The 12,719-nt window shown below is 51.3% G+C and overlaps 6 protein-coding genes across 6 annotated transcripts; 3 read left to right on the forward strand and 3 right to left on the reverse strand.

The window, feature by feature from the left end:
• Positions 1-808: 808 nt before the first annotated feature.
• On the reverse strand, positions 809-2,724 carry Asppvi_006417 (uncharacterized protein; the record flags this gene model as incomplete). Its single annotated transcript, XM_043302320.1, has 2 exons — positions 809-2,535; positions 2,598-2,724. The coding sequence occupies 2 exons, from the start codon at positions 2,722-2,724 to the stop codon at positions 809-811; spliced, it is 1,854 nt and encodes a 617-aa protein (XP_043158255.1).
• Positions 2,725-3,266: 542 nt separating this feature from the next.
• Asppvi_006418 (putative endosome-associated ubiquitin isopeptidase (AmsH)) lies at positions 3,267-4,951 on the forward strand (the record flags this gene model as incomplete). The annotated part of the gene is made up of 2 exons (XM_043302321.1): positions 3,267-3,413; positions 3,470-4,951. The coding sequence occupies 2 exons, from the start codon at positions 3,267-3,269 to the stop codon at positions 4,949-4,951; spliced, it is 1,629 nt and encodes a 542-aa protein (XP_043158256.1).
• Positions 4,952-5,202: 251 nt separating this feature from the next.
• Positions 5,203-5,469, forward strand: Asppvi_006419 (uncharacterized protein; the record flags this gene model as incomplete). Its single annotated transcript, XM_043302322.1, has 2 exons — positions 5,203-5,217; positions 5,281-5,469. 2 exons carry the CDS (start codon positions 5,203-5,205, stop codon positions 5,467-5,469), a joined length of 204 nt encoding a protein of 67 aa, XP_043158257.1.
• A 967-nt stretch (positions 5,470-6,436) lies between these two features.
• Asppvi_006420 (putative oxidative stress response protein Oxr1) lies at positions 6,437-7,622 on the forward strand (the record flags this gene model as incomplete). Its single annotated transcript, XM_043302323.1, has 2 exons — positions 6,437-7,407; positions 7,478-7,622. The coding sequence occupies 2 exons, from the start codon at positions 6,437-6,439 to the stop codon at positions 7,620-7,622; spliced, it is 1,116 nt and encodes a 371-aa protein (XP_043158258.1).
• A 511-nt stretch (positions 7,623-8,133) lies between these two features.
• Positions 8,134-10,752, reverse strand: Asppvi_006421 (uncharacterized protein; the record flags this gene model as incomplete). Its single annotated transcript, XM_043302324.1, has 3 exons — positions 8,134-8,955; positions 9,017-10,578; positions 10,734-10,752. 3 exons carry the CDS (start codon positions 10,750-10,752, stop codon positions 8,134-8,136), a joined length of 2,403 nt encoding a protein of 800 aa, XP_043158259.1.
• Positions 10,753-11,304: 552 nt separating this feature from the next.
• Positions 11,305-12,477, reverse strand: trm10 (tRNA (guanine(9)-N(1))-methyltransferase; the record flags this gene model as incomplete). Its single annotated transcript, XM_043302325.1, has 1 exon — positions 11,305-12,477. One exon carries the CDS (start codon positions 12,475-12,477, stop codon positions 11,305-11,307), a length of 1,173 nt encoding a protein of 390 aa, XP_043158260.1.
• Between the last annotated feature and the right edge of the window lie 242 nt (positions 12,478-12,719).

Consider the following 12,719-nt stretch of genomic DNA (forward strand, 5'->3'; position numbering starts at 1 on the left):
TTCTTCTCTTCTTCTCTTCTTCTCTTCTTCTCTTCTTCTCTTCTTCTCTTGTCTTAATCAAAACCTTATAACGGATACCCGATTAGAATTTCATAGATTCTGGACCATTTTGACGTTGATGCGATATACTTTTCTTGTCTTGCTATGGCTGCTATGTCCATACGTTGGGTTCTGGGTCTAAAGTGTACGATCATGTTATCAGCCTGCTATGTGTGATTATGTGTGATAAGTGTGCTTGCCACGAGGTGTACTCGTGTTGTAGCCAATAAGGCAATCCAAAAATGCCATGTTGTATTACTATCCCTAAAAGTTCTTGGAGTATATTCCATGTAAACGTCCATTACTGGTCTCCAGGCCAACCCGCCTTTACCCTAGGGTATGTCGGCCATGGACAATGCCACGGGTGGGTGTGAGGTGCCTCCGCTACTCTTTTATATGGGACTGTTGATCTAGTACAACTTAGCAACAAAAGGTATAGCTTTGGAGTTACAAGGATCTCGGGTAAAAATCAGGTCCTGCAAGACCTTGCTCTCAGGAAATAATTTCTACTCCTTAGGGTGAGGAGATAAGCTAGCAGGTACTATCGGATCGCCGAGGTACTCCTTGGTTGCTATTTTGTGTTGAAGCTCAGATCAATATATGCATGGAAGGGTCCTCATACGGCTGTGGTTATCTGGTGGCCATGTTCCTAGAGGAATAGAGTGATTTGGTCTGGAGCTGACCGGTTGATGATGTTTCTATTGATGATGGTAATGGTACAAGTCGATTATCGTAATAGTACAAGGTGAGTATGATACAAAAGACAATGCTATCTAAGCTTCTTAGGTTCGACGCTATATTCACCAGCTCGGAACGAGGTCAACGTCCCCCCAAGCAAACGATTCAACTGCACGACGTTGATCTCTGTATTGTTATCTTTCTGATACTCCAGAATAATCTCCCACAGGGTGATAGGGGAAAGACAACGGATCCGCACGTCGCTCAGGTCATAGTCTAGGTTCTCCTGGAAATTAGACACGGGGTCTAGTGGTTTGCCGGCGTCTTCTCCCGGCCGACCGTGGACAGTTTTGGGAAGATCGTCAAAGTTGGGCTTGGGCGTTCTGGTAGCATGCGCTGCTAGGCTAGGGATGGCGCGAACGAGGTCGTTGATGGGCCGGCTAGGGAAGAGAGAATTGAGGAGCTCGGAGACGGGCATTGCGCCGCGGCTGCCGAAAATGAGGGAGACGGCCTCGTAAATGCGGAACAGGTTGGCTCTGGAGGCTTCGTCAACCTGGCTGGTAAGGCGCATGACGGGGGAATTGGCGTCAGCCTCGAAGTAGATCATGGTCATGTCAGTTTCTCTCGGGTAGAGTTCCTCGGCCTCGATGTGGAGGGGTTCAAACGGGCGCCGGTCCCAGAGGAGGACTGCCTCATCGAAGGAGCCGGTGGAGAGCGCGCTGCGGGCGTCGTCGATCATGTTCGGGACGTGGTGGAGGACCTCGAAGTGGACCTCGGAGCTTAGCTTGGTGACTTCGGCCTTGAGGGAAGCGATCTGGCCCAGAATCGGCTGGAGAGCTTGCAAGTCGGCGGTGGGATCCGCGGCCTTATGCGACAAGGACCGGTTGAGCTCGTCTATCTGGATCTGTTTGTCTGCCAGTTCTTTCCGAAGGAATGAGTTTCGATTGTCATATCTCAATTGGATGAGTGCCCTCTGTTTCTTTTTCTTCAAAGCGGTATCACTGGGAGATTCCTCCGCAGTCTTAATCGTTTTCAAGATCCTGTCGTGCATATCGGTTTTGATGCGAGGGACATAAGGATAAGGAGACTGCCCCGGCTCAGAAGCCTCTGGAGCCAAGGGGATCGGCGGGGCTTGTCGTCCTGCAGGAACTACAATATTGTTTTGCGCGCTCCTTTCACCGACCCGTGCCGCGTTGGCAGCTGCTAGGTCCCATCCTTTGGCCATAGTCCAGGTGTTTTGATCCTGGGTTGATGCGACTTCAAAGGCGTGCAATGCGACATTTTCCGTCACCAAAGCCGGACGGCTACGGTGGGACACTGACCGTGGAAGGATCGTCTGCGCCTCAAACAAAGGAAGTGTGGCAATAACACGGACACTTCCATATGTATGGAGACCGGACTGCCGCATACAGGCCTCCATGAGGGCCGACCATGACCGTGCCGGTGTGTAGTGATCTAGTTTGGAAGCGTTCGGAGGTACGTTGGCCAAAACCAGTAACGCCTCGTTTTTAGCCAACACGCCCGAAGCATCGCAGTTGGAGAATCCCTGTTCTGGTAAATGTTCAGCGAGAAAGCCGTGCCAGTCCTCATCGAGATCGTGTATATCTTGCGAAACTAAACTGTAGCAGGGGTTGCTTTCGGCAAGAGCCTTGAGCATCGGCCCGAAGACTTTGATATTGGGTTCCACAAGTACATGGCGTCGGGGCCGCAGAAAATCGTTCACCTTGGACGACCATAATCCAGCACCGGGCCTGAGATCAAGGACATCCACTGGAGCTTTTCGAAGGAGATACGGCCCGAGGCGTTGAAGGATGTCATCTGCGACAAGGCGTATCAGCATCGCTCACGAAGTTGTTTTATTCTCATTCCACATCACTGACCACATAAGCTCTCGCTGACGATCTCCGGTTTTTGTAGCCTCTTTCTCTTCAGCGGGTTGGGTATGTGTTTCTGCAGAAGTCCTGTTATCGGAAATCGAGCGAGCGGCGCCCATCGGTTCGGCTTCATCTTGCTGATGCGCGCTCAGTGCGACTGAATGAGATCTAGTCAGTCAGATATATCACAGTAAAAACAATCAAACCCGCACAGCAGCTCCATGCTGATTTGTGAGTAGTCTTCCTGTCTGAATAAATTATCTAAGGTATGCAAAAAGTTGTCGGAGAAGTGATAGCGGAGGAGGGGAGCTTTGAACTTGAAGCTCCGCCGGCGGGATCATCAGTAGTCAAGTTTCCCCGTATCATCAAGTCCCACTCTTCATCTGAAACCTTCATGCGTATAGCATATTTCCTCCATCTCTGACTCCGATCCTCTACTTTTCCAAAGCTGTGATCACCAGCCCCGTATGTACCGCCTGAGATTCCGTGCTACCAAGGTCTGGCTGCCTAAATGAGGCCTCCCCCACCATAACATCAGCTGGTCGTTGCGCCAGAACTGAATCACATCACTCTTGACCTGATCGTTCTTGTCTCTGAAATTACCTGGACTGGGACCATCAGATAACAAATTTCCGGAAGCCTGACCAATAAACGTCTACTTGCCCCAAGCACATCATGGCTTCCCATCCACCCACGCCCGGCATGGGAGCGTCACCACCTCAGAGCGTGGAAAAGATCACACGGATTGCGCAAGACTACGAGTATAACCCCCTTATACCACTACGGAACTGGCTGAGGACCGCATCCACACTCCTCAGAGAGGTAGGATACCCAGCAACCTTCTCTTCTTTCAACACTAACTCTGTGCTCCATCCTAGGCTCGAATATACGAACGGGAAGGCCATGACGAGCAAACATACCTACTGTTATTTCGACACGCACAACTAGTACTCGTAAACCTAGCAAATCACCCCGATGCTAAAGATGAAAAGTACAGAAAGGCTCTCATGGAGGCCGAGAAGGAGGTCCGGATTAATCTCGGGAAATTAGAGGCGCTGAAACCCCGGATCAACAAACGATATGAGCGTTACGCCCAGTTGATGCGCGAACGTCAAGTTCGGACTTCGCATCAGGAAACAACCTCGTCGAACCAGGCGCAACCATACGACCCCGCGTTGGCGGGAGTAGTCGAACCTTTGGAGGCAGGGAAGAACAGAGATTTGGCAGTGCAGCTTGCACGAACGGAGATTAGCCGGAGGGCGACCGTCAGGAAAGCCTTGCGCCAGGCTGGTGTATCACTAGAAGAGGAGCAAAGTCGGCGCACGGCGGGTGTCTGGAACAATTGGGAAGATGCTGTGGATAAAAATGGACGCGGGATGGATAATGACCTGAGCCGCCGGATTCAAGATGTGAGACTCAACATCGACCAGCAAACTCACACGAACGCTCGTCCGCAGCAGCAAAGGAAACCTGCACAGCCGTCCACTAGCACGTACAAGTATCCCTCCGTCCCTCGAACAAAACCGCTGGAGCCTTTGCCATCTGCGTCGACAAACGTGTCCCGAGATGGACACAGCTTGCGCTTGGAAGCTCCATTGCCACCGCCAAAGGAGCGATTCGAATCAAGCCATCCGACATTTACTGACGGAGCGTCCCCACCATCACTGCCCGACAAGGTCTCGTCGACTCCAGCTCCGGCTGTTCCAGAGAAAGGACAGCCTTTGGCAGATGGCGGAAACTCACTTCCAGACCTGAACCCCTCCAGCTTCACATTCAAGCCGTCGGCATATCTAGAAAACGGGACACCGTTGCGCACCATGTGGTTACCTCCCGATCTACGGACACATTTCCTGGCCATAGCGGCTCCCAACACGCGTCGCAACCTAGAGACGTGCGGCATCCTTTGCGGAACTTTGATTTCGAACGCACTGTTTGTCTCCAGGCTGCTTATTCCAGAACAAACGGCCACGTCAGACACATGTGAAACCGTAAACGAGTCGGCAATCTTCGACTACTGCGATTCCGAGGATCTGATGGTGCTAGGCTGGATCCATACGCACCCCACACAGACTTGTTTTATGAGTTCCAGAGACCTCCACACGCATTGTGGATACCAAGTGATGCTGCCGGAGAGCATTGCGATCGTTTGCGCGCCGAGCAAATCCCCCAGTTGGGGTGTGTTCCGACTCACTGATCCCCCGGGGCTTAAGACGGTCCTGAACTGTACGCAGAGTGGGTTATTCCACCCCCATGCGGAGGCTAATATTTACACCGATGCGCTGCGACCCGGTCACGTCTTTGAAGCCAAAGGGTTGGAATTCGAGACTGTGGATCTTCGCCCAAAGGAATCCCTGGTTTGATGTTTGATGTTGCGATGTACTATGCATGATATGGCTTGCTATTATGATACCATCTCCAGTGATTTGCTGTTTGTCCTCCGCTTTAGAATCATTGCTATGTCCAGCATACATTGCATTTTATGACAACAAGATGTTACTACTTTGCTCGCACCCCTACATCCCTTATAGACAGGCAGTCAATTAATTTAGCAATTGTTCGACGGGTCGAGACTACCTACTATACCATCTCATTACAGGTCCCAATTACCAACATGAACTTTAGTCAAGTATGTATGCATGCTCTCCATTCCTTTGTACATTATCGTACATTACATACATCTTTCATCCAGCATGGCCGGTGGCCTTTGACTCATCCACTCATTCCTGCAAAATCCTGCTTCGAGACCGAGACCGAGAAGGAGCGCGGGAGCGCGATCTCGAGCGACGCCGCGCACCAGAACCTGCGCTATACTGACGCCTTCGCTCGGGAGTGGGCTGTCGCCGAAGTCGCGAGCCCCTACGGTTCCCCGGAACGGTAGTCGTTTGCTGTGTGGCTCGTCTGTCTGCCGGACCAGCGGTCATATTGATACTTCTTGTTCTTGGCCCGACGGATCGTTCAAAGATATGTTGCTGAGCGCGCGAGCGATGGTTAATAATTCTTCGCAATAAAGGTCTTAATATGCTATGGATGAGTGCTTGCTGTGCGCTTTAATGCTGAGAACAGCGCATCAATATATAGCGGCTGTTGCTGGGGCGAAAGTCATTATGGCGTCGTTTGCCTCATTTCGGAGGTACAGTCCGCCTGGCCTCTTAGCATTTTATCTGTATCTGAACCATGGCTTCTTTGATGACTCCGAGAATATGGAAATGGGGAGAAGAGACCAGAGGGAAGCGGGTGGTGGCTGTAGATCTGTCACTGCAGCTGTGAGATAACCTATCAAATCCAATCAGTTAGTTGAATTGAACATCTGCTTCTTACAGCATTCAACAGTGAACATGAACACGTTCAATCGCATTTCTGTATATAGTTTTGGTTTGTCAACAGGCTTTCTACCGAGGATGGCCGTAAGCTTGGTGATCATGCCACCACTTGCCGTCCACAAAAAGTAGTCTCGGCATCAGCATTGCTTGTTTGCCATTTCTTCCCGTGTTTGTCCTTAACTGATAGTAGAAAGCATCTGAATTAAATCCAGCAATGTCTGAGGAAGATAGCAGCATACCTTAAATGCGCATCATTCCTCGAGGCGGATGGAAGTGATAAGAATTGGGATCAACAGCTGCGTCGTCGTCGTCGTCGTCTTCTCCCCCACATTACTATTATTAAAGCCATCATCACCATCTCCGCTTGAGCTGTTTCACTTTTGCCTGTATTCTTTTTTCTGTCCACTCTTGGTTTTTTCTGCATAGCTTTCTCCATCTCAATTGAACAGAGTCCTTAATGATCTCCTCCATTCGTCTATTCTTTTAGATAGCCTGGCCTGCTGAATCTCTTTTATCGCTGTCCGCATGTCGTCCCTCTCGCAGGGAGATTCGCCCTCATCGACTGCCACCCCATCTCTGTCCTCATCTAGCTCGGCATCAGGATCTCGCACTCCGAAAGCAAACACTCCCTTTAATCAATCGGCCGCGTCGTACTTCTCCTACCCTGTCACACACGTCGTCTCAGGACTCTACCGCCGCTTAACAGATCCCAACATCGCCAAAGCATCACGCAAGGACAGCAACAGTCCCAAGAAGAACATGTACGCCAGAAACAACCACAGCCCGTCCACAACATCCCCAGATGTCTTCGTCCCTATTCGCACTGCGTCACCCTTCCAACCACCACCCCTCACGCCACTAACCCTCACCCCCGGCGCTGGTATCCCCCAACAACAACTCCTCACCCGCGCCCTGGCCGAAGAAATCCGCCTGCTGGTCCCAGCCCGCCTCCAGCTCGTCGACACCTGGCGCCTAGCCTACAGCCTCGATCGCGACGGCGCCTCCCTCACAACCCTTTACGAGCACTGCCGCGAGTTCTCGCACCGCAGCCCGCGGGCGGGCTACGTACTCATCGTCCGCGACTCCTCCCCCGCCGGTGCCGTCTTCGGCGCCTACATGACCGATCCCCCACACCCAAACTCGCACTACTTCGGCACGGGCGAGTGTTTCCTCTGGCGCGCGAGCGTCCTGCCCTCACCGACGAACCTGCTGAATATCCACGGCCCGCAGTCCGAGGAAATGCTCGAGCTCGCCGGCCTGCCGTTGCCCCCCAGTGCGGATACAACGCATGCGGGCCGCTCGACAACACTACGTGGTGACTCGAGAAATCACGGCGATGGCCGTCTCGCGGCTCCGCGGGCCAATGGCGTGGCTGGGGCTGGGGCGGCGAGTGGTGCCAGCACGCCTGAAAGGATCCGGTTCAAGGCCTTCCCGTATAGCGGCGTGAATGATTACATGATGTTCTGCGAGACCGGCTTCCTTAGCTTAGGTGGAGGGTGAGTTCCTTTCTTCCAACGTACCTGGTGCGTCACTGGTAGACGAAAGTCGGCGGCTAATGTGCAACAGAGACGGTCATTACGGGCTATGGGTAGACTCGAGCTTGGAAAAAGGCGTCAGTGCCTCATGTCAAACGTTCGGGAACGAGCCTTTGTCCGACGAAGGCGTCAAGTTCGACGTCCTCGGTGTGGAGGTGTGGTATGTCGGGGCGTGAGTTCATAGGTCCCGGGTCTCTCTTACGCTTTTCTTCCGTATAATACCCTGCTGCGATGCGTGCTGGCTCTCCATCGTGCATAGTTATGATTGCATTACTTCGATCTTGGCATCTTAATTGAAGAAACGAAGGGTGAAGAAGATGAAACCTAGTAAGATAGCTGAGCGTGAAATCCACGCTCTAATGTGGCTGTAGCAAGTCCGTTGATCAAAGTCATATTCTTCCTAGCTACATAAGCTAACTACAGTAAAGATAGGTCATGCTAACATCTGATGTCAAAGCATGAACCGGCCACTAATCTTCCTTCGCGTACTCCATAGCTGTACCATCATTACAGCGATTGACCATTATTCTTTTACATCAAGACATAGACTATGGGTGAATAAAACCTGGAAGATAGAATTGTAAAAACGAAAAGACAACAGCAGGGGGTATGCGGTCAATAACACATCAAAGAAATCATAAAATGATACGATAAGAGAAAGTTCATCAACCTTGCGATCCCAAGTATCTAATAGGGAGAATTGACAATATCGTCTCTTCCCAATCGGCTGCCCCATCGAGTGCTACGACGGCTCGGCGTCACAGGAGGCCCTGCGATGCTTTCCCGAGTGGGTTTCTGGAAAGTTCTCTTCGCGACCATGTTAACTTCATTCGGCAGGGCAACAATGACGTTTTTGTCCGAGCCAAATCGGAAGTTATCCGCCATGACATCTTCTGCATAGCGCTTGATGGTGTAGGGGTCTTTCCGGCCGGCAATCACCTTCTTCAAGCTCCAAGTGACAATGAAAGGACCAGTGGCAGTGACAATAGATGTCTCCTGAGACTCAACACCGGTGTTGAAACGCGCTGGTGTGAAAGAGATGGGCTTCTTAGTTTCATGCTGGAACTGGGCGACGTGCGCAGGAGTGAGACCTAAACGGCGAGGCTGTGGTTTCGAGTCTTTGGCGAAGGAGCGCTCGAACCCAAGCTTGCCTTCGTTCTTGCCTTCTTTCTGGAGCGAGTCGATGAGCAACAGGTAGGTTCGGCAGGTAGCCAAGACCCAGCGGCCATCGGCAGACACATCCAATCCGATGATGGGCTCTCCCAAAGCAGGTATGTGCGTCTTGGCATTGATACCCAAGCGGTCGAACATGCGGATATCGCCCTTATTGGAGGCAACAGCAATGTATCCCTTCTCAGTGGTGGCCACTGCGGAGAAGTCGTTCTTGCTCGCGTACTGTTTCAGGTCCGCATCTACCAGTTTGGCTCCTGCCAATCGAGGATCAATGCGGTAGAGTGCGTTCTGCGAGACACCAATGAACGGCTGAGCGGAGGTCATCTGGGCGAATTTCTGCAAGACGTCAGTTAGATCGATGGTGTCAAACGAATAGGCGTGGAGAATGTAAACTTACGTTTTCTGGTGCAAATGTGGTCACCGGGATATCGTCATGCACCTTCCATTCATCAACGACCTTGCCGTACTCGAGATCCATACGGTACAGCGAGTGCGGGTCCTCGCCATTCTGGAGGATCATATTGCGGTCCTCAGCATGCAACATGACCTTCTTCGGGCTAAAGAGCTTTCCCTTAGGCGTCTCGACCTTAGAAATATTGGTCGAAAACTCCAGGTTGTTATCTGGTGTATGCTTGAAAACCCCAATCTTAGATCCACGGACAACGAATGATCGATCGTGCTTGTAGCCGACAGCCAGTTGAGAATTGACATTGCCATCATCATCACGCGTAATGACATCCTCCTGCTCTTCGTCTGAATCGTAGTGCTCGCTGCGTTGACCCTCGTCCTGCTCTTCCTCCTCTTCATCCACGGCCTCGGCCTCCTCCTGCTCTTCGGTCTCGGCATCCTCCATTGTAAGGTCCTGAAAAGCATCCAGCACGTACTCGCGATCATTCTCCTTGACCTTGGCCCATTTCATTTCGTTCAGCTGTTCCCAAAGAGCCTGCATTAGGCCCTCTTGAAACCTCTCTTCTGTGGCCTGATCCTTGAACCGGAGTAGCCATGAGTAAGCGGATCCGTCTTCACCGTAATGATTGAATATGAATGACAGGTACTCAAAATTGAAGACCGGGTTGATGTCGGCAACGACCGCTTGACCAAGCCATTCCTTATCCTCGCCACTGATCTGCAACCAATAGTGCCAGGTGCCCACTTCAGACACAGTGGCAACCACATTGGGGTCCTGAAGAATGAAAGTCCCGCTGGAGAAGTCGAAAAGGTGCAATTCCGCCTTTTCCTTTGCGAGAATCTCCTTAGCCTCTGGCTGCACCGCAGAGGGCGGGGCCACTGTACGTTCCTCCCCTTCCCCAACTGGCTTTATGAAGCCCTTCGACCGCGAATACTCGACATCACGAGCCATGGCGGCAGCGGACTCTCCGGCGGACGCTACCGAGTGTGCGCGTGATTTGACTGGCGAGGAAATTGGGCTGGCGGCAGGGATTGACTTCTCTTCCTTGAAGGAGAATTCCTGAAGCTCTTGCTCCGTTGCTCGCTGGGCGCTCTTCCTGTATTTCCTCTCGTACTGACACTGCCACGCTGCTAATTCGAAGGTGGAGACTTTGTCTGCAGGCACAGATGGGTCGCAGACAAACTCGAAAAGATCACCGGCGTCGCCACTCAAATCATTCCAAGCTAGTATTTTCGAACCCCCTTCGCGGGCTACAACACGGAAGTGCAAGCCTTGGTCAAGCAGGAATACCTTTTCGTCCTTGTCTAGACTGTCGCTGGCGCCTTGTTCATCCTCGTCATCGGCAAGCTCCTCCTCACCTTCCTCGTAGGCGCGCTGAACGACGAGTTGGTACTGAAACTCCTGGCCGGTGCGTCGAATAGTAGCCGCGGCGTCTTTGAAGATGAGCTCGGAGTAACCCTTTGGAGAAAGAGGGCGGACCAAATACAGTTGGCCTTGAGGGATCTCGATAATGGATTCTTTAGAGGTGTCTCCAAATAGGAACTTGCTCACTGTGATGTCACCGAAATTAGTTAGCTGAATGTCACGATGCACAAGAAATGATCCCAAAATGGATGTGAGATAACGTAAGGAGGGGTAGATGGCGGGGTAGAGTGAACGAGTTGGGTAGAGGTTGAAAACAAGAGACAGATCTGAGAGAACATACCATTACGGAGCATGAACATAGCTGGAGAGTTCAGAAGGCTGCTACCTAGAAAGGAGCAGCTGATTATTCCTTACTAGTACGTAGTGCTTAGAGGCACGCAGTCGGCAAGGAAGGTAATGTCAGGGGGCGAAAACACAAGGAAAGAAACAGAATCTGTGAAAAATAAAAGGAATGTTTTAGTAGAAGAGATCCAACATCACCAGAAAATAATGATGAAATTCAGCAGTGGATCTCTTTTCTTGAGAACTAATCCTGTTGAATATCTGGCTCTTGTGATGCTCGTCCTTGCAAGGGGAGAATCACCACATGTTTTCTTTCTGTTGATCTGCCGTCATCGATCGGCTCCTGTGGCAACCAGTGTGGCGTAACATTGTGGCTGTGCTGATCAAGTGGCAGATGAGACTAGCCGTATATGGATTATGGTAGGCATAACTATTGGAATAAGAATTAGGTATCTACCATTAACAGGTATTATTGGGTTGGATAGGTAGATCATTCATACATTAGTGGTGTACATAGCGTAATAGGACGGAATATATACAGAGCTAAGTTACCTGTACAAAAACACAGGTTACTCTTCGTCCGCAGCATCTTCTCCATCTGGCCCAGCTTCCGCAGCTTCGACACTCTCGCGTGCTGTTTGATCTTCAGACTCATGGTCTGCTGATTTCAACTTGCCCCCTTTCCTTTGAGGAATGACTTGAATAAATGCTTTCCCCCAGTCACCCAGCTCCAACCACCGAACCATAATCTCCACGACATGGTTCGTTGCCAGTACCTGACGGTGGGCCATCTGAATATATTCTCCGATGGGTAGCTTGGCGGTCTTGATACCCTTGGCTACCGCAGATTTATAGCAGATGCCCTTGTGGCGGTTCTTGTCCACCAAACCTCCAATAATATATGTGCTGTAGGGCTTCAATTCGGTCAAGATGTTGGGACTGTCGCTGCTGAGGTAAACAATCTCTCCATCCTCAGGCTTCGCGTCCACCTTGTCAGCGAAAACGCCTGCCAGTTCGCCGCCTTTAGGTCCCTGCATCCACTCCTTTGCCATCTCGGAAGCTTCGGCGAAATCCTCCTGTAGAAATCGAACGCCTTTCCAGTTCTCGTGGGTCTTTCCCAGCACCGTGTCGAACCGCTCCTTGAGCAACTTGTTGAATGATGAAACGATCAGATGCGAGCGGAAGGGGGCCCTGCTGTTATCGGAGTAGGATCGCGTAATCTGCGCACCGAGGGATACCCGCTCCTTGTCCAGCATTAAATCGTCGTAACTGCAGTCGAGCACGAGTGTGACTGGGAGCAGAGTCGACCGTTGGAACTTCTTTTGTGTAGGCTCCAATGTCTTTCGAGCTTCTTCTGTAGCTTCTGCGCCCTCTTGTTTCGCGTGTTCTAAAGCGGCTCGCCTTCGTTCCCTTTTTGCAACCAGCTTTTCTTTGCGTTTCACTTTGCGCTGTTCCCGCATTGATTCCCAGTGCTCTTTTCGTTTGAGTTTCTTCAATTGATTCTTGGACATTGCGGGCAGCGCCTCCTTTCTGTGTGCTTCTTGCCCCTCTTCAACTCCAGCTTGTTCTGAATCGTTCTCGTTCCCATTGTCCGACGTCGAGGCATGGTTGTCGGCATCTGCATTCTCAGCGTCATCGTCGCGGACGGCTCCCACGGCGCCAGTCATGACGGGCTCTGATTCTTCCCGCGCTTCGTCGTGGTCTAATTTGGGGTATTTTCTAGGCCGCTCGTCATCCTCCATCTTCAATTAATCAAGTGAAGAAAAAATACGAGTGATCGAAGGTCCGCCGTAATGAGACTCAAAATAAATCTAGCGCCCTCCAATGTAATACTTCATTCGAAGGGAAACCCCAAAATCGGAAAAAACCCTCCCGCAACCAATCACAGCACCCGCAGCCCTCGTTACTCAATCCCGATAGCCCTCACGTGACCCAAACTCCAACTTCATCCGCCAGCATCATCGGCCAATCTTCCATACGCCTG

The sequence above is a fragment of the Aspergillus pseudoviridinutans genome (genome assembly GCF_018340605.1).
Source record: "Aspergillus pseudoviridinutans IFM 55266 DNA, scaffold_4, whole genome shotgun sequence".
Classification (NCBI taxonomy): domain Eukaryota; kingdom Fungi; phylum Ascomycota; class Eurotiomycetes; order Eurotiales; family Aspergillaceae; genus Aspergillus; species Aspergillus pseudoviridinutans.